Consider the following 21704-nt stretch of genomic DNA (forward strand, 5'->3'; position numbering starts at 1 on the left):
GTCATCAGTGCCAGTTCGGGCGTCGAGATTTACGGTCTCCGTTTGTGCAGAGGATGCAGCCGATCAAATCGTTCTACCTGTTCTCGAAGCTGTTCGGGCTGTGCCCGTACCCGCTCGATCCGACCGTACCGGTCAACACGCGGGCCAGCTACGTGAAGCAGCTGCTGCCAACGTACACGGTGCTGCTGCTGTACTCTTCCTGCCTGGTGAGCATCTTCTGGCAGAGTGGCAACACGTCCGACATTTCCAACGCCGCTAATTGGATACAGGTGAGCGTACAGCGTCGAGCGTGACCGGGGCACCCGCTGACCCGCTGACTGCACGTTGGGCATGCATGTTTCCAACCGGGACCGGAGCGCAGGAAATCAATTTTATCAAAAACGGGATATAAAACGGTATTTTGATGAAGGAGGCGGTTCCGGTGCCGGTGACGGTGGTTTGCTCGAGGCACGGAGAGTTTAAAGTTGGAACGAATGGGGAACTTTGTGAGGCACAATCAGTCCCCTTACAGCTTTTAGCTAGTTTGAAGAGAGAAAATTGCGTTAAAAGGAGTATTGTTCGGCACATTGCATACATTTAGGGGGTTTGGGCGCCGTTGTGCGTAAAACGCCCGCTGGAAGTCTGCATTTGCGTTAAAGTCTTTGCATTTTTCGTCTAATGAACGCTTCATACTTCCCCTTGCAGTTCATACCCAACTCATTCGCGTACGTCTTTTCGCTCGTCTTTGCCATCCGGCATCGCACGATGGCGAACGAAATTTTGACCACCTTCGCCATTGCCGACGATAAGCTGCGAACGCAGTTTGGCATTTCCTTCACGATGCCAAACGTCAAAATGAGACGCGTATCCATCCTGGCTTGCATCGGTAAGTGATATGGTGACCTTTGATAACCTTCCTGCTTTCCAGAGTGATTTGAGCTCTACTGTTTGCTGCAATCGTACGAAGCCTCATCGAGCGCACCTGTAACAACGAGCTGGGCGCTCCGAACCATTCACCCACGGTTAATGATGTCCCTTATTTTGGATTCCTTTATGTTTCACGCGATCGAACACTCCCGAACGCCCGTGACGTGACCTTCCACCCTCAGTCACCATGACCTGCGGCAGTACCATCGGGGCGCTCACTTATTTGATCGGAGTTAATTGGAATCGTATATGGACGTTGCTTTATTGGATCGCCTTCTGTATGCCAAAGGTAAGTCGTATCGCAACCGTAACCATGAGTACGAGAGTGGGTGAGTATTGTTGGGAGCTATGGGAAAATAAAATGCACGGGAAAAACAACGGCAAAAAAACTCCCCAAAGTGAAACAAGACACGATACTGCCTCGAACCAACGGCGATTGTAACGACTCGTTCCCGGTGATCAGTATTGTGCTTATGCACGGTGGTGTTTCGGGCGGCAAGCGGAGATTACATTAGAAATGGAACCGTGTGCTAACAAATGAGCAGTTTTGGCTGCTTTCAGCATTCTTTTTTCGAATGCGAACATACCCGCTTATAACCCCACATCCCGTCAATGGCAAAGAATGGCATTAAACTCAACTAACCCCCACCGAGCACGGTCACCGTGGGAAGGCCATCAAAAATCGTTTTCTAAAAGCACACTTAAATCCTCCATTCATTTCACAGGCAATTAAGCAGAGCTGTATTTAGTTGTGTAACACGGCCAGGTTGCCCCAACGGGGCAACGGGAACGGTCGGATGCGTTTTTGTGCATAAGCATAACCGGCAAGCGGAGCATCGCAGCTCCTGCGTGGCAAAGCACTTTCGTGCACTGTGGGGTTCGCTTTTGTGTACATTTGTGTACAAGGTTCGTTTGGGCGCGTCGGCCCAAGCAAAATCCTTGTCCAAGCGTTCATTCTCCGAGCTTCAAAAGTAAAAAAAAATAGGTTCACTTTATCTGCGCGTCCCTGCCTTTGCGGCAAAGTGCACGGGAAGTTAATTACCCCACCCGATCGTGCAAAAAGTCCTTTTGTCTCTCGCTGGTTGCTGCAGTCTTTTTTCCTCCTTTCCTGCATCCCGGAAAGGATCATTGAGCAAGTCGACCCATTAGACGGTCGACGCAGAATTTGACTTTTAGATGAATGGCGATAAAAGCCTGAGCCAATGGTCGGAACTTTTTTTTTTTGCTGTGTTTGACGTGGTAAGCGTGTGCGTACTCTCTAATCGCTTCACCACGGGGCAAGCTGGTACCATGATGTGCCAAAGTAGTGCACTACCCTGCTCCTTTTTTTTGAGTGTCCTATTCACTTGCTATGGAAATATAAAAAGCCTTCTGCAAAGCACCATGACTTGCACCGTGATGGGATGGATTCGTGTGAAAGAGCTTTTGAAACGCACCGCGAACCTGATCCGAGCTGTGGACGTTACGCTGTCAAAAGATAGGGGAAAAGGCCGCCGTTTTTGGGGAAAAATAAACAGCTTGCCAGTTATTGCGTGTTCAAACGCATAATAAATGGAAGGTTTTTATTTTTGGAGTAGTTTTTCCTCCTCCTAGCGGAATGAAAATGTTATGCTTTCATACATTGTAAGCCAGTTGAAGTGAACCTCGCTGAAATGAAATGTGCTTTTTCTCCTTTTGCTCTCTCGTTTTTAATGCTCGCACGAACCCCTCATCACTCATCACGATCAGTTTGGATTGCTTCTGTTCAGTTTCCAGTTCGCCGGCTGTATCCTGTACCTGTCGGACCGGGCCATGCTGCTGCTGAGAGGCATGAAGTAATCAACCGTGAACTTTACTAGTTTTTGTTTGTTTGCTGCACCTGGTCACAAGCTATCTGGTTTTTGGTGTGTGTGTTCACGTGTGTTTGCTTCGACGGTGCACACCACCACCACTACCCCCGGCACAGCTCAAACACAATCACGCACGCAACTGCACACGATTGCATTCGGGATGCGTCTCGGTTTCCGGTGCGCACCCATTCACCACGTGCAGCACCGTGTTGCACCCCCAAGGAACAAGGATGGAAAAAAATGGCAACCATTCCACTGACTCACCTTTTGTGCACGCTCGGTTGCAGCAATTTTCCGGTCGGTGTGGAAAACCTCGCCCTGCAGCCGCAAACCCACGGCCACGGACCGCAGTACAAAACGCTCAACATGGCGATGGGCGGCAACCATCTGCCGAGCATGCACGAGGGCAAGCTGAACCGGCTGACCACGCTCGCGACCATCAAGATCCGCGCCATCAGCCCGCTCGACTCGATCCAGCACATCCGCGAGGTGGTCGAGCTGCTGCAGGACCTGTCGGTCAAGATAAACCACTGCTTCGGCAAGCAGGCCATCTTCTCGCTGCTGTCCGCGTTCACCTGCGTCACGGTGCAGCTGTACTACATGCTGAACCACATCAAGTCCGGCTTCACCGCGTCCCGGTCCGAGATCTATGCGCTCGCGTCCTGCAGCCTGCTGTTTCTGCACGGCATCGAGTTTTGGTCGCTGTTTACCAGCGGCGAGAACGTGCGGCTCAAGTGGAAAAAGGTGATCAATTTCCTGTTCTTCATGAAGTCCAAATCGGCCGACGATGACTTTCGCACCAAGGTGAGTGTCCGGGGGGGGGGGGGGGGGGGGGGGGGGGGTGGTTGTGGGTTAGTATCGTAATTAAAAATCGCCGATATTAAAACGCGCCGGCCACTGATTTGCGCCTCGTTTCCGGTGCGTGTCCGTCGGGTTGGCTTCATTTCCGAATGTCTACACCGGCAACGGCAACAAAACCAAAAACACTAGGTGGACGATCTGATTTCGTTCATGGTGACGAATCCGCTCGAGTTCAATGCGTACGGTCTGTTTCCCATCGATCTGTCGGTACTGACGGGGGTAAGCAGATATGCCCGTGGTAGCTTTGTCGAAATACATAATTAATGTTGCTCCCATCGATTGGGATGCGGTTCCTCTGTCTCTCTTTGTGTGTGTGTGTGTCTTTCTTCTTTTTAACAGATTGCTTCCTCCATCACAACGTACCTGATCGTGCTGATACAGTTCAAAATATCCGAGGAGCAGTCCAGCGGCTATGACGATGATTCGGACGAGAAAAGTCAGATTCAGTATTCAGCACACTAGCGGAGTAACTGCACGGTGGAAGTGCGCTGTTGGTGCGATTGGAACTATTGGCGGATGGGATGATACCGTGCCCGGGACTGTGAGTTCGCTCGTTGTCGCCTGAGAGCGTTGTGGAAGGTCGCCATGGTTTTTGTGCCATTTACCTGGATCTCGATGCATGAGCTCCAATGCCCGATAAAGCTTCAGTTAGAATATTATTTGTTTCATTGGGAATCACATGAATGCTCGCATCAATTTAATTTGACAGGATTTCTATTTGAAGTTTCAGGAAGCTTTATTGCCTATTTGTCGCATCCATAGCCTTCTCTCTTATCGATAATATAAGTTCAATTTGTCACCTAGTAATATGTATTTTAAACATTTTAATTAAAATTTCAATAACAAAGTAGATCAAAGGAATGTTTTGAGATTATTTTGTATGTTTCTATGAGTTTGTAGACTGTTTCAATAGTTTGAGTAGGTAAATCATACAAATTTTTTTTAACATGATTTTTTTCATTGAGTCGGATTAACTGAACAAATACAGGCGTCCCCCGAGTTACGACCCCCTCGAGTTACGACGATTCGCAGATACGACGATTTTGATTTTGACAGTTAAAAGTTGTCATTGACAAGAAATTGATGTATTTTTTTGAATATCTGGGCACATAACCGTTATACACACATTTCCAAAGATTCCACAACTACCCTATCTTGAATATCTATATTGTGTACGGGTTTTAAAATATAATTATTACATTATCGAACATTATTTTAAATAAAATACACGATATCATAAATTCCAACTCTTCAACTTCGGTTATAAACTTTATATTCATAGATATTCGACATACGACTTTTTCGACATACGCCTTGCTTTGGGACATTTTCTCGGTCCCAAATACAGTCGTATCTCGGGGGACACCTGTATTCTTTATGACTTGCAATCCAAAATTCATCATTTTGCAAGGATCTATTTTAAATTCAAATCTAATTTGGTAGTACAAAATCAGGTTTAATAGGAAGGTGTAAACCACATATTAAATTTCATCGTGTACTTAGTAAACTTACTTTTACGTCTGCAAAAGTGCTCAAATAACACAAAAAGTTGTTTTCCCGTTATAGCAGCCACCTACAGATAAACACTTTGTTATGTGAACTAAGAACAACAATAAAAGTGATGGAAGCAACATAAACGAGCACTGTCCGGGCAGCAGCATCGACAAGGTTCAATGTACGCTCATAACAATGTAAAACGCCGGACTTATACTTGCTTGCTCTGTAAAACATCCTCATGTTTATTGCTTTATTTATTTAAATCATAAAGTAACAAATACAATGTACTCCACCCGATGGGTTTATTAATGTTTAGAATCGACCATTAGCTTTAATAGCCGTACTTGAGAAACAACACGCTGACCTGAGCCTGCGCGCTCAACGCTTGCCGCAATGCAATGGGTTGAGCGCCCTTTTTTTCTGCACTTTAATAACACCGATTAGCAAGTCTTTATTCTTTCCACCCGGCCCAGCCGAAGGACACCAGCTACACCGGCAGCGCACAACATCACATTAATGTAGTGCTCACAACGCACTTCGCACAGCGCTGTGATAATTTAATTGCTCTCCAAGCGCAACCACCAACGCACCGTACCGTGTGTGCAACGAGCAATTGGGGAGGACGAACGGTGAATCATGCTTGGCTCACCGTGTGCACCAGCTCGAAGCACCCGGTAGCAATGATGATGAGTGAGCGGTAGTAGCAGCCCCGACGCCGGGCTGCCCATGTAGCCATTAAGCCGGTAACAGTTTGTAATAATCGCTTTACAAAACATCCTCCACAATAGGACGCAGCAGCAGCACAGAGCAGTAGAGCTGGAACGCCGTCGACACTTGAGCAGCACAACCAATCTCCTGCCTGAAGAAACCACCGAACCGAGCGGTGAAGACAATGGGGCTAACGGAAGCTGAGTGAGGCAGGAAAACGTTTAAGACCGGTTAATGCCGTCTCCAGTTGACGGGGGGAAAAAGGGGACCCATAATTACAAGTAAGTACATTTATTACTGGCGAATTCGAAATTATACCCACACACACATTCACTGAAAGCACCGGTGGGCTTTACAAATGTCACAAAAGCGCTGGAAGAGAGAGAGAGAGAGAGAGAGAGAATGTAGCTGTGAGGTTGAAATGGGCGCACATTAGACCGTCATTTAGACAATGTTCTTTTGGTGAGACCCACCACCACCACCAGCGCCCAGAGCGAGGTGCCGGGTGCGTCTTGTTGTGGAAGTTTGGGCACTGCGCCCGGTCTGGAAAGCAGCAGTAACGCGTGCGTCCCAAAAGCGGCAAATCATTAGCTACGATCATGAAGTGGTTTTGTGTGTAGCGTGGTCGAAAACTTGCACTCCGCTGGGCACTGGGAAGTTGCAGCACGCAAAACGTTTGCCAACCGGCAATTTAAATGTGGAAAACTCCAGCTTCATTACGCTAATTAACACGAACGGTACCGAGCAAGCAGCACACCGCACACGCTTTCCAGTTAACGAAATGTGTTACTGAACTTTTGCATATGCACCGAAAAACCATCCCGACAGTTGGAGCGAGTAGTTGTCGGTGGGACGCTTGGGTGAGTGAACCGAATTTTGGCCAACGGTTGGAAATTCCTCCCATTTCATGCTGACTGACTGACACAACAATGTGTGCCGGGTGCTTGTTCCGCGGGTTGGTTGGGGCTGGTTGGTGTGCCTCAATCTTACACTCCCGGGACAAGGGGGATGAGGGGAGGAAGGGAGGGATGTACAACCAGTGACGGTTGGCAAAAAATAATAAAGTAAAGCAAGCACAAACCCATTTCCAGCGTGCCCCAATCGCACCTCCGTTGGAAGGCGAGGAAAGCTTCTGCCTTGTTAAGGTCCAGGACGAAGCACAGGGCGCGTGTTGAGAGTGGAAGAGAAAACTGCAAGGGAAAAAACTGTACGGGAGAGGAATTAAAACTGCTCCCTTTCTTGTTGCAAAACTCAAACAATGGGACCGGGCGACGGGAGAGGGCGTCCATCGTTCGGGAAGCGTATAGAAAGGTAGCAGAACAATAACGACAATGCCCGGCTGCAAGCGTGAGCACGTGAGCAAATGTGCCGGGCCCGTTTTGTGCTGGGCGTACCGTTGAGGCCAAGGTTGAGGCTTGATCCCGGCGCTACTCGTGTTTTTGTTTTCCTTTTCCCCCTTTTGTAATGCCACAACGTACGGGCCGGGAGCTTCGTGCGCATTTTTATGCCCAAACTGTTCCGTTCTCGCTGCCCATAGTCTGCTCCACACACGCTCGCTTAACAATGGGCATTCTTTTGGTGCCTTCATACCGACACCTGCCAGCGTTACGTGTGGGGGAAATGGGGGTAGGTTGACCCATTCACACACATGCACATACACAGGACACAGGGTTAACATGTTAGCTTTATGTTGGCCTCGGGAAGCGGCACCGCCCGTCTTTACCCACTTACATGCGCTTGAAATGCTGCTCCCACCGGTTATAGCCCCTGAAATCCCCAAAATGGCTCATCTCAGCTGATGATAAGATGCATACGCTTTCAATTCCACCGTCCCCCTTATACCGCTTTGCACGCGTCGCAAGCAAAATGGCAAGCGCTTGCACTTTCCGACATGCTGCTTATGCACCAACCGGCCAACATTTTGCTGTGCAGCGATGCAGGGCGATGCTAGGAGTTGGAGTTTGCGATGTGTTGGAACTATTCTAGTTATTACATTTAAAACTGCTGCCCCCGTTTTGCCCGGGCAAGACCGGTCTGCTCGCCTCCAAACGGACGGTAGTGCAAAAATGTTGCAGGGAAAAAATGTGGAAAGGAACCGAGCGGGCTATCGTGCAGGTAAATGTCTTTGAATGCTTGCGCTGTGTGTTCCCTGCAGGAATTGAGCATTTGCGAAAGTGCAAAACAAACACATGGAATGCATGGTAAAGGCAATGCGTGTAAAGAGCAGTTTTCAGTCAGTGTTGTAATGTTATTTTGCAGTGCTTGTTGGTTTATTTGGCGCACAAATTAAACCGTTACAGGTGAGCTTCGGTCGTTTGCAGTAAAAGTGTTGTGTTTGTGTCGAGAGCTGTTTTTGCAGGGAAAAGTTCGTAACGTGACTGCAAGAAAAAGAGATCGTTTTACGGTCGCCTCAAAAGTTCACTTCTAGCTGTGTAATGAAATGTTTTGCTTTGCTGATATGTTTTCTATGTAATAAAACACAAGGAAAACTCCCATTCTGTATGCAAATGTAATTGAATTCTGCAACCCAAACTTTCCTTTTTAAATAATGTTTTATTGACAATAGAATCCTGTTTCCCAATTGAATGCTGCTCATAAAAAATAAAGGATAAATATTGATACAAGAGTCATCCGATCAAAACACACCTCGGAAAGAGGCTTAAAGTATTCATGACACCACTCCTTCTAGTTGCGTAGATTTTTCTATTTCAGCATAAAGAAAAAAAACGCCGATAGACATATACACGCACAGGTAGCAATATCACATACCAAAGCATCTGTTCTCGGAGCCGGATTGACATAGAAAAAGCAAAAAAAGCCCCAACGCAACACTCCGTCACGAATGGAAACGCAAAACCACCGAACGGCGGCAACACTTTAACTCGGCAAAGCAAACGGTTTGAGCTCGCTGTCTCGCCGTCACTTCTGTTGTGCGTTGTGCGGCTTAGTTCAATAGTAAACAAAATAGAGCAAAAAATCAATGGCGACGAGTGAGCAGATTTACCTCAGCAGCTCGTGCGTGCTCGTGCTGGATGGAGGCGCCTGGTACGTTGTAGGCGCACTGGTGAAACGAAAAGCGTCTCGCAGGTGATGGCATTCGCAGTTTGAAATAAGTTAGCAGCGATAAATATAGAAACTGCTTTTTGATAAATAAATTAGTAATACACTTACCTTCTACGAATTTCATCTTGCTAGCTTATATTTTTTTCATTATTTTTATTCATTGAATTTGACTGTAGTTCAAGAAAATGTAAAACAACCGTTACTACCTTGCTCAGCACAAATTGGAAAGCTATTTGCTAGCTTTTTTCCACCGTGTCCCGGTAGTGTGTATGGGGTACAACTGGCAAAACATGAAGAAACCACACACATCAGCTAAAGCCAGGTAAGGGATACAGATCGAAGCAAATTCCCTTGAAAACGGGCTACAGTTTTTGTACATTTGATTAACATTTCAACACATTTCGAACAAGCTTTTCAATTTGGGTTCAAAAGGTTCGAACCCGGTGGGATGGGATGTGTTTGGTGAGCATTTTGTTTTATCGAATCTAAATGGTTTTCCTGGTTACAAACGAACTGCCAGAAAGCTGATAAGGTACACGCAAACCGCAGTATAAGGAAAGCAGCTTTTACTCCTTTATTTTTTCAATCCGAAATAGTAATGGTTTCATTGATTTCTTTCGAAACCAAAACACACTATTGTAAGAGTTCTAGGAATGACCCAGTAAAGGGTGATATTTAATGCAATTTTGTTTCCTTTTAAGAAATGTGTATGAGCATTAGCATTGGCTTTTGTAAAGGAACTTGCTTTATACAGTGGTCATGGCCTAGGCCAGGCGTCCTTCATCTTACGGTTCATCAAGCTGGTAGTTCAAGCTCGAACACACCGTCAAATATGGTCCGAAGGATGTGTCGCTCAAACACGCCCAGAGCGTTAGCATCCTACACACTGGGCTGGTTCAAATCTCGTGTCGATAAAGGTTCACCAAGCACATCGATGAACATGAATCTGGGACCATCCAAAGATAAACTCTACTCAACTTATTAACCTAATTATAACCGTTCAACCTTACTACGGGGAACTGAATAACCGTCTAAGTTTAATATATACTTATTAAAAAGCATCTTTTATCCTCGGAAGCGATACATTCTGCCGTAAAATGATAATTTTTTTCTGTGAAAATTTCACTTTGAAGATAATATTCTCGCTTTCATTCGAAATCATTATAGATTATGCTTGATGATCGGTCCGATTTAAAAGGGCTAGTGTAAATGTAGATTTTTTTTCTGAGAAAGTTTATTAGAGCATTTCTTCACTTTCACAAGCATAATTGTTTTCAGAAACATAATGACATTTTGAAGCTGAACAGGCAGTATTGAATTTAATTCTTCCTAGGTCAGGATTGACTACAAATTTGAACGGTGATAAGCTACCTTGTTCGTTTGAATTCATTTCCCAGCCAATTCCAACAACCACACAAAACTTTATCATTAAAAAAAGCACAACACAAGATGAATACATTCCATCTATCAACCCGCTCCGATCAGCTCGTTTTGCAACGGCTCCTTCGTTTGTAGCTCTGCCAGCTGCTTGGATGGAAAGTGTTTGGTTTTTGTGGTTGTTGCTGTTGTTGTTGCCTTTGTCCCCACGAAAGCGATCTTCATTAGTGTTTGCGGTGCCATGAACGACAAAAAGCTTACCGCCATTACTAGCCTAGCCGCTCTCATAAATCACTCCCTTGTTTGTCCAGCCCGTGCAGGGCGGGAAAGGGTCGTCAATCCCGAGCTTTGGGTGGGGTGCCGAATGAGGCGGATGGTGCGTCAAATAAAACCGACAACCAGTCCGATGCGGGACACTCGAGTAAGTAATTTGGTGTGCATATTTTAGCATAAATTAATCGAAATCGCCCACGTACGCGACACGGTAGCTGAAAGGTAGGATGGTTCGGGTGGCAGTGCGCGAACGACGGAATAATGAAGATTAATATCATCCGCTCGGTAGGGGACAGTGTGCAAACGCCAAACAAAAACAGCACACGGATAAGCTCAGGGGTGTTTTTTTTTTGAAAAGGGGTATACCGTTTTGCCAAAGATGAGATGGTTTCCCCTTGCCGGAAGGGAAGTGTGGGACATTTTTAAGATTTCGTAGGTGGTGCCTCATCAAGCGTACCTCCGCGTGATTATACACATCCTTGAAGACGTTTAAAACCTTCTTTGAACTGAAAAATCCCCCCCCAGGGTGGCGAGTTTCTGCACGTGCCATGGCTGACTGATGAATATTAATCAGTGTGCTGGTGTGGCCTGAGGAATCTTGAGGCTGCAATCCTTATGCCACCACTGCTATAGGCTCCCTCAGCCCCGCCAGCATGATTACACAATGAATCGCAGCTAATTTCAATTGGTCCCTCGAGGAGCTTCACAGTTAATTGTGCGCACAGCTCCCAGCCGGTGGGAGAATCAGCCGGTTGGGAAAAATAACCCCCACCGGTGCACAAACATCCGCAGGGAGAATAAAAGTCCCCCGCGAATTCATTGCCAGAGCATCGAACGGTGGTTGGCATTTGTTAATCTGATGCCACTTCAGATCACTCAGGCAGCCCGCAAAAGCTCACCCAACTGTGCAACGAACGGAGTGACGGGCTGGTGAAGGTCTCTTCACCGGCGTCAAATCAAACGATACAGCCCCTATGCTGTCGTGAGACAATTTATCTTGCCAAAAGCCGCTTCCCTTCATCTACTCTCACCCTGCAAAAGCATGGGCCCGTTTGCCTTCCGAACCCTATCGGGCGCCCAGTGGAATGGAAATGATTACATTTATTCTTTCCATTTGATGCGACCCGTTTTGCGCTCGTTCTATTTGCACTGATTATATCTATCCTCTGGCTGCCATCGACTGCCAGAATGCCAGGGCACGGAAGGCAAGGGCGAGCGATCGATTAGCAGGGATCGGTGCAATAGCCGGGCTAGAACAGGGGCCGCCCTGTGGCTGGCAAGTGAAAATGTTTTCAAATTGATAACTCAATCCACACGGCAGTCGGGCCACCAGCACCAACCACCAAGCCCTGTCAATGAGTGGCGCCGAGCCGCTCGGCATCACCGAAGGAACGGAAATGTAGAAATCTACCCCTCCGCCACAGATTGATCCGTGGCCCGATCTCGTGCGCGCGTGCCCCCCCTGGGTTGAACAAAGTAGAATCCCGCCGGGAACGAAACACCCGTCGGTGACGAGAAAGCGCTAAGACACGGCTCAGCCTTTCCCAGGCCACGGTACCAAACGGAGCGGTACGATGAGGTGGCTCTTGTGTTTCTCGCTAAAGCTCCACCGCCCCCCCCTCGGTGAAGAGGAAGCACTGTGAAATGAACACAGACACACATAGACACAGAATCCGAAACAAAGCAACACTAACGATGACACACGACGCTCCAAAGACAATGAAATAAACCATGGGATTTCGTTCCTTTCCCACTCTCGCTCTCTCTACAATCTCGCCCGATCGGCTGGGATGGAGGGTTCGTTCGAGCAGACCCCGGGAAAGGACATGCTGGCTCGGTCCCTGCTGGGCATTGGCGCAAAGCTGCTTTCTGTGTGGGCTTTAGCCCTCAATGTTGAAGGCGGGCCACGGTGTGTTGAAATGGTTTTGAAAAGATCCTTTCCCAGTTTACCGGATTCCATTGGCTAAATGGTGGAGGAAAGGGGGGTGGGGCGGTTGGTTACGAAAGGATTTCGTGTCCATTATTTACTTGCTTTTTTTTTTCTTTTCGAAAATGGTGCAAAAGCAATATTCTACGAGCGGCATCGGTTGGAAAGCTGTGCCAAGCATTGGTAGAGAACGTTCTCTACAGCGATGGTTTGGCATCGAGCCGGAGCTTCTAGTGAGCGAATTATGGAGATGAATGTGACGAGCGAGTTTTTTTTTTTGGAAAGAAAGGATAGCAGCCCAAAAAAAAGAAAACAAGAACAAGCACGGATGATGGGTCGAGAGTGCAAAGATTTATGATTTGCCAACTGTGGTTTAATTCTATCACAGGAAAAGGAGAAACGCTTTTTCATCCACTTTTTCGCTCCGCACTCGATGCAAAGTCATTCGTGATCGCAACGGCCGGAGTTTCGGAAACGGTTTGGAAAGGGGTGGAAGGGGAAGGAAGCTTTCAGCAGTGTAAATTCATACTTTTGTAAGCACACAGCGCCCAGACGGATTATGGAGCCTGTGTGCGCTAGCGGCGTATTAATTGACTAGAAATACATTCCCAATTGGGTAAAAAGACAAACACAGCTGTTGGGTGGTCGGAGCATTCGACAATAGGGGTTTGATTTGTATTGTAATTTATCGAGAGAAATGAGGAATGTTTTTTGTGTGTATGCCTGTGAGTATTATTCCATTATTATACGCTTGTTTTTAATGCAAAAAGAGAAGCCAATGGGGAAAAAACCGGGAGAAATAAAATTAAGCATCGATTCGCTGTGAATTGTAAATTTGTTTTGCGACAATATTATCGCATTTATTATTCATAGCTTCGTTGGAGTGGGGTGGAGGGGTGGAGGTTTTTGTTTTGTTTGTACAGATCGTGTTGTTTCCTCCCTCTCCTATTCCCTTTCTGTCCTCAGCTTCAGCCCATTAATAAACGCGAAAAGGACGATCGTGCGCCGTTCGGCAGCTTCATGTCGGCCGGAACGGAATTACCAATTCCGTCCAGCGCTCCACCGCTGCAGCAACGGATCGTTGCAGCGGTATGGTACCGTCCGTTTGCTGTAACCCCAGCGAAAGGAAGCATAAAAGCGTGCAATCGATTGTTTGTGTTGGTGCGGCAATTTAACCGACTGAAAAGCGATGGAAAGGCTTCTTTGGTTAGATTCATTCCACTGCAAAAGAAACACACAAAAAAAAGAAACCCGCTCATAGCACAAACACGAGTAGGATAAATGAGACTAGCTTTTGGTGGATGGTTTGTTTTTCTTCCTACGCTTGGAAACCCATTTCCGGTTTGCAGCGCTAGCACACTGGCGAGCTTCCATTCCCTCTCAGCCCACCCAGATGGAGGTGGCTATTTAAAAAGTGGTAATGAGCAGGAATAAGTGCGCAAATATTATAATGAGGTAATATTTGTACTCGGGCGCTACATTCGGCTGCTTTCGTGGGAGCTGCTGCCTGCGTGGGACCCCTTTTTCGAGTGCTTTCTGCACGATACTTTTACAAACGACCGCACTCTCCGTGCCCCGAACGTCAACAACCGTCCTGCTAGCACTGCGTCATGAATACTAAGTGAGCATTTTTGGCTGACGTGAGCACGGTCGTCGCGTGCTGCGGCGGCTTGAGTCGTACCCGGTTTTTGGCCAGCCCGTCAGGGCCAACGGAGGACCAACCCGGAGCTTAGCCGCCCGTAATCCTGCACCAGCAGAGCGATATTTTAGCGTTATTTTATCCCGCCCCGGGGCCAATGCTCGGCCGCAGATTAGCCGCTGTACCCCTTCCGTCAATAGGTGGGGGGGGGGATGAGGGAGGTGTTAAGAGTGTGGCTTATGATTATCAAACTTGTAAGTTGATTTTAATTGTCCGTTCGTTGTTGCGCAGACAGAAACAGTTGCTTTCTAATCCTTTGCGCTCACTGCAACGCTAAGCTCCGGTTGTTTCGTTCCGCTTGAGTTCACTGGTGGTGGCTAGGTTTAAATAATGTTTGTCGGTGTTTTGCAAAGCATTATTTTGTCAACACTGAAATTGAAACACGAAAACACAGCGATAAGGCGGTTTGCAATACATTAAATAGGCGAAGGAGGAGAAGATATAAAAAAACGCATCCACCGTCTTCCGGCAAACGATTTCGGTTGGCGTAATGCGGTGATATTATTTCCACCGAAAACGTGCCGCATGTGTTTGCTGTTCGTAAATCGATTGCCACCGCGCCAGCCTAGGCCCTAGGGCCATAACAATAATAAAGAAAAACAAACTCAGCCCGTCGTAAACCGCCGATGTATCATGTTTGAAAAGTGTTTCGCTACTTCTTTTTCGATCGCTTTTGAAGTGTGCCGCTAGTGTGCTGCTAGACTATAGGCAGCGTGGTGGTGGAGGAGAGTATAGGTTTGGGGAAGGAAAACACCACCTCACTAACACGCCCTTCAACAGCACATACACACACGCAAACAGACACGCACAACAACATCGTCGTGCGATCATGCTTTCCCTCCCTTAGCCTCTTTTTCCTCTCCAAAAATATCCGGCTCCGTTCCACTGCCATTGTGCCCGGCTGCAGGTTTGCTGCTGTTTTCCCGCCCATCGCCAGCAGACAGGAACTGGCAGGAAAGCGGCGGCGAGCCGAGTGAATGTGATAGCTTGAATTTCCGGGCTCCATATTCGGTGCTTGTGGCCTCCGCTCTCTCTCTCTCTCCCTCTCTCTCCTTCTCTCTCTCTCTCTTTCTCTCTCTCTCTCTCTATCTCTTTCTCTCTCTAAACACACACTCAATGCTCACAACTGCTCCCCTAAGCTACGACAAGAAGTCGGTATGGCTGACTGAGCTTTTTCTCCACAACGCGCCTGGCGTATGATTTCAATCGGAATGTATGCACATGTATGTATTTGCCGATGTATGAGTATGTGTGTGTGTGTTTGGTTTTCGTTCCCGAAAAACGGGAAGGAATCTTGCAATCATAACATTCCATTGAAATTTATCGAAATACTTTCCGCCTTGACATAATTCCGTAACGACGGATGGCCCGTCGCACCGCTCGCGAGAATTTCGGCGACTTCGCGATGCTTTTCGACGATGGTGGGAGATTCGTGCGTTCATGCTTACCGTCTGGCGCGTTGTTTGAAGCGGTACAGGCGTACCACCGTTGTCATTCGGAGAAGTGCAGTGTGCTATATTTGTGAATGTGGTTGTTTCAATTGTGATTTAATGTAGTGCCACCGGTTTCATGTGAAAATGGAGAGAAATTGATGCAAAACAGGTTGGATGACATTGATGCTCGCAATAGTTTTCAGCGGTATCCATTGCTTTGTAGTACTATTAAATTACTCCTGTGAATCATTAGTTTGTGGGGAAGGCGATCATGCGTCAATGAAAAACACATTTCGTAATTTGTTCAAGCATTTCAATGAAACATGTTGAACAAACAGCCATGTTATATATTAAATATAAAAAAAAACAATTATTTATAATAATTCCGAATTAAAATGCGTCCAAAACCGTTTCAATAGTTCGACTAACAAACCAACCAGCCTAAGCTTAACTCAACAGCTATGGAGGAAGTTTTTGTGGGGCGATTTTTTTTTTCGTTCAACACCTCGCTCGCTCGGTAATGGTATGCCATGTTCGGTGGCTGGAGTGCCTGGTGCCCGGAACTCAACATTACAGACCCAGAACCGCTTCAGAGAGGCATAAAAATGAGCACTTCATATTCATTTCATTACACATTCTTTTTTATTACACCCTCACTCTTGCCCTCGATTCTCACCCCGCTGAGCGTGCCGGAAATGAACGCTATAATGGCGTCGAGTATGAGCGAGATAGATATAGTGTGTATGTGTTCGAAGGAAATGTGCCCCATTCCCCTTTCACGCGGGTACCGTAAATGGCCTCCACTTTGCACTCCGTTACGGGAGGAAGCGCACTGTCTACCTTTGCTAGATCATCCATATTTCTCCCGGTGAGATGGAATATGTTTTTATATAGAAAATAACAACCACACACACACACATATACGGTATCCACACCTGAGCCGGAAGCAAGCGAAGGCAAAGTGAAGGGATTTATTTATGTGCATCAAAGTGGAGTAAAAATCTCGGTCCTCCCATGACAGGTCGGGCGAGCGAGCGGGTGAGCGGGCAAAAAATTTGCCTTTACCGACCAACACCCTTTACGCACACGGGGCTAGGTATGTGTGGAGCACATCTTGCCGGCGAGGGAAATACTTCCTGCACCACTCACCGGTACGATTTATGCTGCAACTTACATAATACATCATCACGATAATTGTGGCTCGAGTGGCACAGCGGCAGCCGCGGCCCGGCGCGTAACGTCGAGAAGAAACCCAGCGCAAAGTGGGATACTTTTAATGCAAAGAACTGCCGGTGTGTGGATCGCGATGCTGCACTGTGGCCCACTATCGTGACGGGATAAAACGGGGTTGAATAATGAATGTAGCCCAGGAGAGTGTATGCGGGATACCGTACCGCGGCGGTATGATACAGGAGACTCGCTTAAAAATCTCTTCATGCATGCACAAATCCCTGTAAATGAAAAGCCACACGAATGGAATGCCAACATATATTTATGACGCGCTGCGCCCGATATGCGTTGATGAGTGTGCGAGCGAGTGCACGTATGTTCGTGGATAGCGAACGTGTGTGAAGAGTTTTTAGCACACGTTAAAGAGGCGCAAGTAATGAAAATATACATTAGCTGGAATTTAATGTTTGCATGGAAAATCCAACGGGTCTTATTGGACGGTTTCCTATCTGACACAGGAAAGTGATCTCCTCACTTGCACATTATCTCCGATAGCATTGAACCAATTAAAATCTCACCCTCTCATCGGGAAGCTCAGTTTTGGCAAAACTTTTAAATTTTTCCTTGCCATGCTCAGCTCCACCTTGGCAGCGTGCTGACATTAACAAATTAATCATATCATCGCGCATCGTGCCTGCCGCTGACATCCAATTTCCGGCACGTGTGATACAGCTTCGGGATCAAACAGATTGATTTCTTTCTATATCTTTCTCTTTTTTTTTGTTTGCTGCTTCCCGTTTAGCTCAACACCAAAGTGCTCACCAACGACTTCTAAACGGATATTGAACGATTCCCATTTTGCTGATTGCTTTCGCTCGCCCCAAAGTCTGCACGGAGCGGCACGGAGTGTGTGCGTGTGTGTGTCTGCGTCGATGTGGTAGAGGAAAAACTGACTGAAAAATCATAAGTCGAACAGTATGTGGGTACGTTGTTTTGCTTTGCCTTTTGTGTAGCGAAGCACAGCGAACCCAGCACCCAACACACGCTTCACTGCTTGCTTGCTTGCTTGCTTCCCACTCGACAAGGGCTTTGAACGCAATTGTTTTTCTTGCGAGCAAGTTTTGTCCCCCTCACCCAGCGCAGCATGCAGCGAAGGGTGGCGGTGGTAGAGTGACACAAAAGGCAACAAAATCAATTGATGTTTTCCAATTTAGTCACTCGAGCAATCGTCCTCGGGATGCAAAGTTCTGGTGGCGAGAGTTTTGTTCGTGTGTGTGTGTGTATGTGTGAAATATTAGTTTTCCATCAGCTGGCTGTTTGCAGCGCTACAAGGGAACGCGTTCGATCGATCGATCGAGCGTTGGGTGGGTTTGTTGGGATGAAGTTTTCCTCCGCTTACTTACACCCACCTCACAGTGCCCTGCATAAAGATACGCTTATGCCATCCCGGTCCCAACCCGGTGGGACGCAACTTCCTGACCAACTTTTCGACCCCGTCGCTCCAAATGCCACCCTTCCGTACTGAAGCAAGGAACTTCATCGCCTCACATGAACCTTTGTGCATTTCTTTCGCCCAACTTACCGTGTTCTGTTTGCTCGGCGGTGCTTGTGCTACAGCGCCGAAGATGCTCCCGGGGTCGAGCCGTAGCTGTGGCCTTTATTTTTCACCTCTTCCTCCGGCTTTGCTTTTATGATGTTGCTTTTTATACTAGCGAAACTTCATGCAGGGCCAATTTCCCCTGGCGGTGCTAAATAAAGGAGAAAAGGTGGGAAGGAAAATTGAAATTATGATAAATTCATTTAAGCGATCTCCATTCTGCTGGCGATGAAAGTGATGGATGAGGAGCGAGGCGGCCAAATTTATGACTTCCGGATTAAAGATGGCACCCCAGTGCTCCCCTTACTTGGGGAAGCCCCGGCCGAACGCTGTAAGGAGTGCCGATCGTTAAAGTGATGGTGTGGGAATTTCAGCACCACACAGACCGCTTCGGCAGACGGCAATAACGTGTGCTCGCCGTGCTCGTCCCCGCGCGGCAAGTGCTCGGTCGATCAATGGATGGAATTAAATTTAATCAGCAGTCACGCCAATTCACTCTCCGAATTGGCGCCCCGTGTGAGTGCTGATGGTGTTATGCTTTAGCTGCGCTGCCTCCGCCATTTTACCTTTCGGTGTTTTTTCATGAGCAACGATTGAAATCGTGATAGCACCCTTCAGAGAAGTGCGAAAGTGTAACGGGAAACAAATGTTTCCAACGACATGGAGCGCCACAAATCGACAAACGCGCTGCATGATGGATCTCAAATAAGCGCCCGGCGCGAAAGATGGATCAATACACTAAGGGGTAGGGCTGAGCTGATGCCTGTTCTGCACCCCAGCAACACTCCAGCAAGGCACCCACTTTTATGTGTTCTTCCATTGACGCTTTTGGCTTTTGCACCCATACATGGTTCACGCTGCAGGCGCCCTTGCTATCGCGTCGAATCCTATGATCCACTGCTTCCTCATTTTTTAGCCCCATTCGCACCCTCCCTGTATGCGATTATGAGAGAGAAAATGGGCATGATTTTTTTGCAGCTGCAATGTCCGTACAGCATACGCCCAAACACCAGAATCCAATAAACGGATTGCTTTCATGCCGAAAAGTTTCCGAATTTATCAGCCCTCGCCGAGCGAATGCCCGAAATGTCTGTGCACGAAGAGGATTTTGTTTATTTGCATTTTAATCTAGGAAAAGTTCAAACCCTTACACGCATGATGATGATTAAAAATCGAAAACGGGTGAATGTGGGGTCAACATTTTTGGGGCTTTAAAATTGAATTCAATTAAAATTGTTTCGTTGTTTTTCCTGGTTGTATATCGAGTTCCTTCATCGCAAAAAAAATGGTCCAAAATTCGCTTTTGCATGCGCATGAAGGGATGTGCTTTTTTATAAACACGGTTTGGTGCTCACTCACAAACAGGCGCCCAACTCGCACTCTGTCAATATTAAAATAGCTGTTTTTACTCGTTACAATCATGTCGGGCTAAGCAAAAAGCATAATCGACCGTAAAATATGTTTTGAAGCAACACAGCGACGGATTGAAAAACCGGATTGCACCATTCCGGCCACGCCACTCACACACACACACACTCTCCCGCACGTGTGAATTGTTTGCCCGCTCGTGATCGGCACTTATTCGACACCAGCGTTTTGCTTTTCCCCCTCTTTTTTTCGGGTGGGGGCCTTTTCAAAAGCTCCATTCAACCGCTGCTTGTGCTCTCATATCTGCTACTGCCAACTGCTTTTGCATAAGACTGCTTTGTGTCGGTGCCGGTTACTCCCTTTGCAACAGTGTAGAACGGGAAACGACGTTGCAACTTGCAGGCACCAAATCAAACAGAACGAAAAATAACATACTACTCTATCATACACACACACACACACACAGACACATACCGTGAGCGACACACGACGTGAATGAAATACGTTCGCAGCCGTACCGAAAGCTTCCAGGAGGCAGTGTGTGCGGATGGCTTGCCCGTAAAAGCATCTGCCTTGCGTTCGGGAGCCAGCGCAGGCTGGCCTATTTTTCACGCGCAAATGCTCGTAAAATTGGCTGCCGATTGGAAATCGGTGAAGTAAATCTGGCCATATTCTTCAGTCCCGTTGGACGCGAAACGGAGGAAAACGAACGCTCGCGCCCGCCATTCGAGTGATCCGATGTTTCCGATAAGGACCGAGCAGGTTTGCCATCGACCAACAATAAACCGATCAGTAGTATGATCCATCTTGTGAAGTGCCCTGGCAGAAGAAAAGCACACTTTTTTCCAATTGATGTCAAGGATGTGGGTAGACCAAATAGAGGGCGACAAAAAGAAAAAAAAACCCGAACGAAACTATTTCGTCTTTTTGCCTCCAAAAGGATTTGCGCAGACGGAAAAGGCAAACAGAGCAATCCCATAATCCGTGCACCTACGGTAAAGAAGCATCGTCATTTCGGGTGCTGCTCCCTGCCCAACACGGTACAGATAGTGGTGTAGTTGCCGCTGGAAGTAGTTATTATTGATTGCGGAAAAGTTATTGCCACGCCGGTTAAACGACTGTGCGACGAGAGTGACGCGTTCGGTCCGTTCTTTTGTATCCGCCCCGCGGGGGCATCGATTGGCATCGTTTGCTTTGCCGACGCAACTTTTGCTGCTGGCGGTTGGCCTGTCGGTTTCACCGCTGCTGCTGGCGGGAGCACTTTTATCACACATCGCGGTAAAGCCTACCCCACCGATCCGGGGTTCGATCGATCGTATAAAGCTCGTAAATAAATATCGTCAATAGAGCGCTCGTCGTCAACATCGAGGTACGAGCAAGGGGAGTGTAGTGAGTGTTGTCGCGGTTTCGTTTTTATTCTTCTTGTTTTGGTCGCTGTTGTTGGTGTGGTTCTTGCCCGAGTCAAACGTTCGATGGAGTCGATGCGCACCAGGAGCCCCCGGAAGGTGATGGGAAAATCGATGTATCAAATCATCATCGTTGCCTTTCCCTTATCGCAAGCGCAAAACGCTTCGAGCAGCCGCCAGATGGAACGCGACCAAGATCAATCAATCGATAGCGCTTGGTTGTTTTTTTTTTTAGCCTTCCCCCATTCTGGAAAGTTCTATTTCGGGCATTATAAAAAAAACTCAAGCTCACACACACACCTACAGCCATAAAACGTACAATGACTTCAAGCTGTTGGCGAAATGTGTTTCCCCGCTTTGGCAGCAGCTAGGCAACTTCTAGGTTCCGAAAGGCTGTCTTTCTGTTGCCTACCTCGACATTACCGCCATTAATCGAGTCGCAGAGAAAGGCAAAAGAGTAGCCACAGTCCCAAACACCCCACTCAAGCAACGTTGCCAGCGAAGCGGAAAAGCGAAAAACTCCACTTTATTTCACCCCGGTACCATGTCACACACCCACACACACACACACACCAGGTGATAAATGGGAA

The 21704-nt window shown here is 47.3% G+C and overlaps 2 protein-coding genes across 9 annotated transcripts in view; one reads left to right on the plus strand and one right to left on the minus strand.

Moving 5' to 3' along the window:
- Positions 1–21704, minus strand: part of LOC121588753 (dipeptidase 1) — a 125383-nt gene that overhangs the window by 83954 nt on the left and 19725 nt on the right. For 4 of the 8 annotated variants that reach the window (XM_041907064.1, XM_041907065.1, XM_041907063.1 and 1 more), the window contains one exon: positions 18326–18491. The exons of the other annotated variants lie outside the window; for them this stretch is intronic. The gene's annotated coding sequence lies outside the window, so the exon portion shown is untranslated. The remainder of the gene's footprint in view (positions 1–18325; positions 18492–21704) is intronic. 8 annotated transcript variants of the gene reach the window in all.
- LOC121588752 (gustatory receptor for bitter taste 66a-like) lies at positions 20–4625 on the plus strand. Its single transcript, XM_041907060.1, has 7 exons — positions 20–269; positions 685–865; positions 1089–1195; positions 2635–2720; positions 3023–3539; positions 3726–3815; positions 3936–4625. The coding sequence occupies exons 1-7, from the start codon at positions 54–56 to the stop codon at positions 4056–4058; spliced, it is 1320 nt and encodes a 439-aa protein (XP_041762994.1). The 5' UTR covers positions 20–53; the 3' UTR covers positions 4059–4625.

Source organism: Anopheles merus, chromosome 2R (assembly GCF_017562075.2).
Source record: "Anopheles merus strain MAF chromosome 2R, AmerM5.1, whole genome shotgun sequence".
NCBI lineage: Eukaryota > Metazoa > Arthropoda > Insecta > Diptera > Culicidae > Anopheles > Anopheles merus.

Coding starts and splice junctions, on each gene's coding strand:
- LOC121588752 (XM_041907060.1), top strand. CDS start 54: ATGCAGCCGATCAAATCGTTCTACCTGTTCTCGAAGCTGTTCGGGCTG. Junction 1,196..2,634: donor TCGCCTTCTGTATGCCAAAG/GTAAGTCGTATC, acceptor CATCACGATCAG/TTTGGATTGCTTCTGTTCAG. Junction 2,721..3,022: donor CTGCTGCTGAGAGGCATGAA/GTAATCAACCGT, acceptor GCTCGGTTGCAG/CAATTTTCCGGTCGGTGTGG.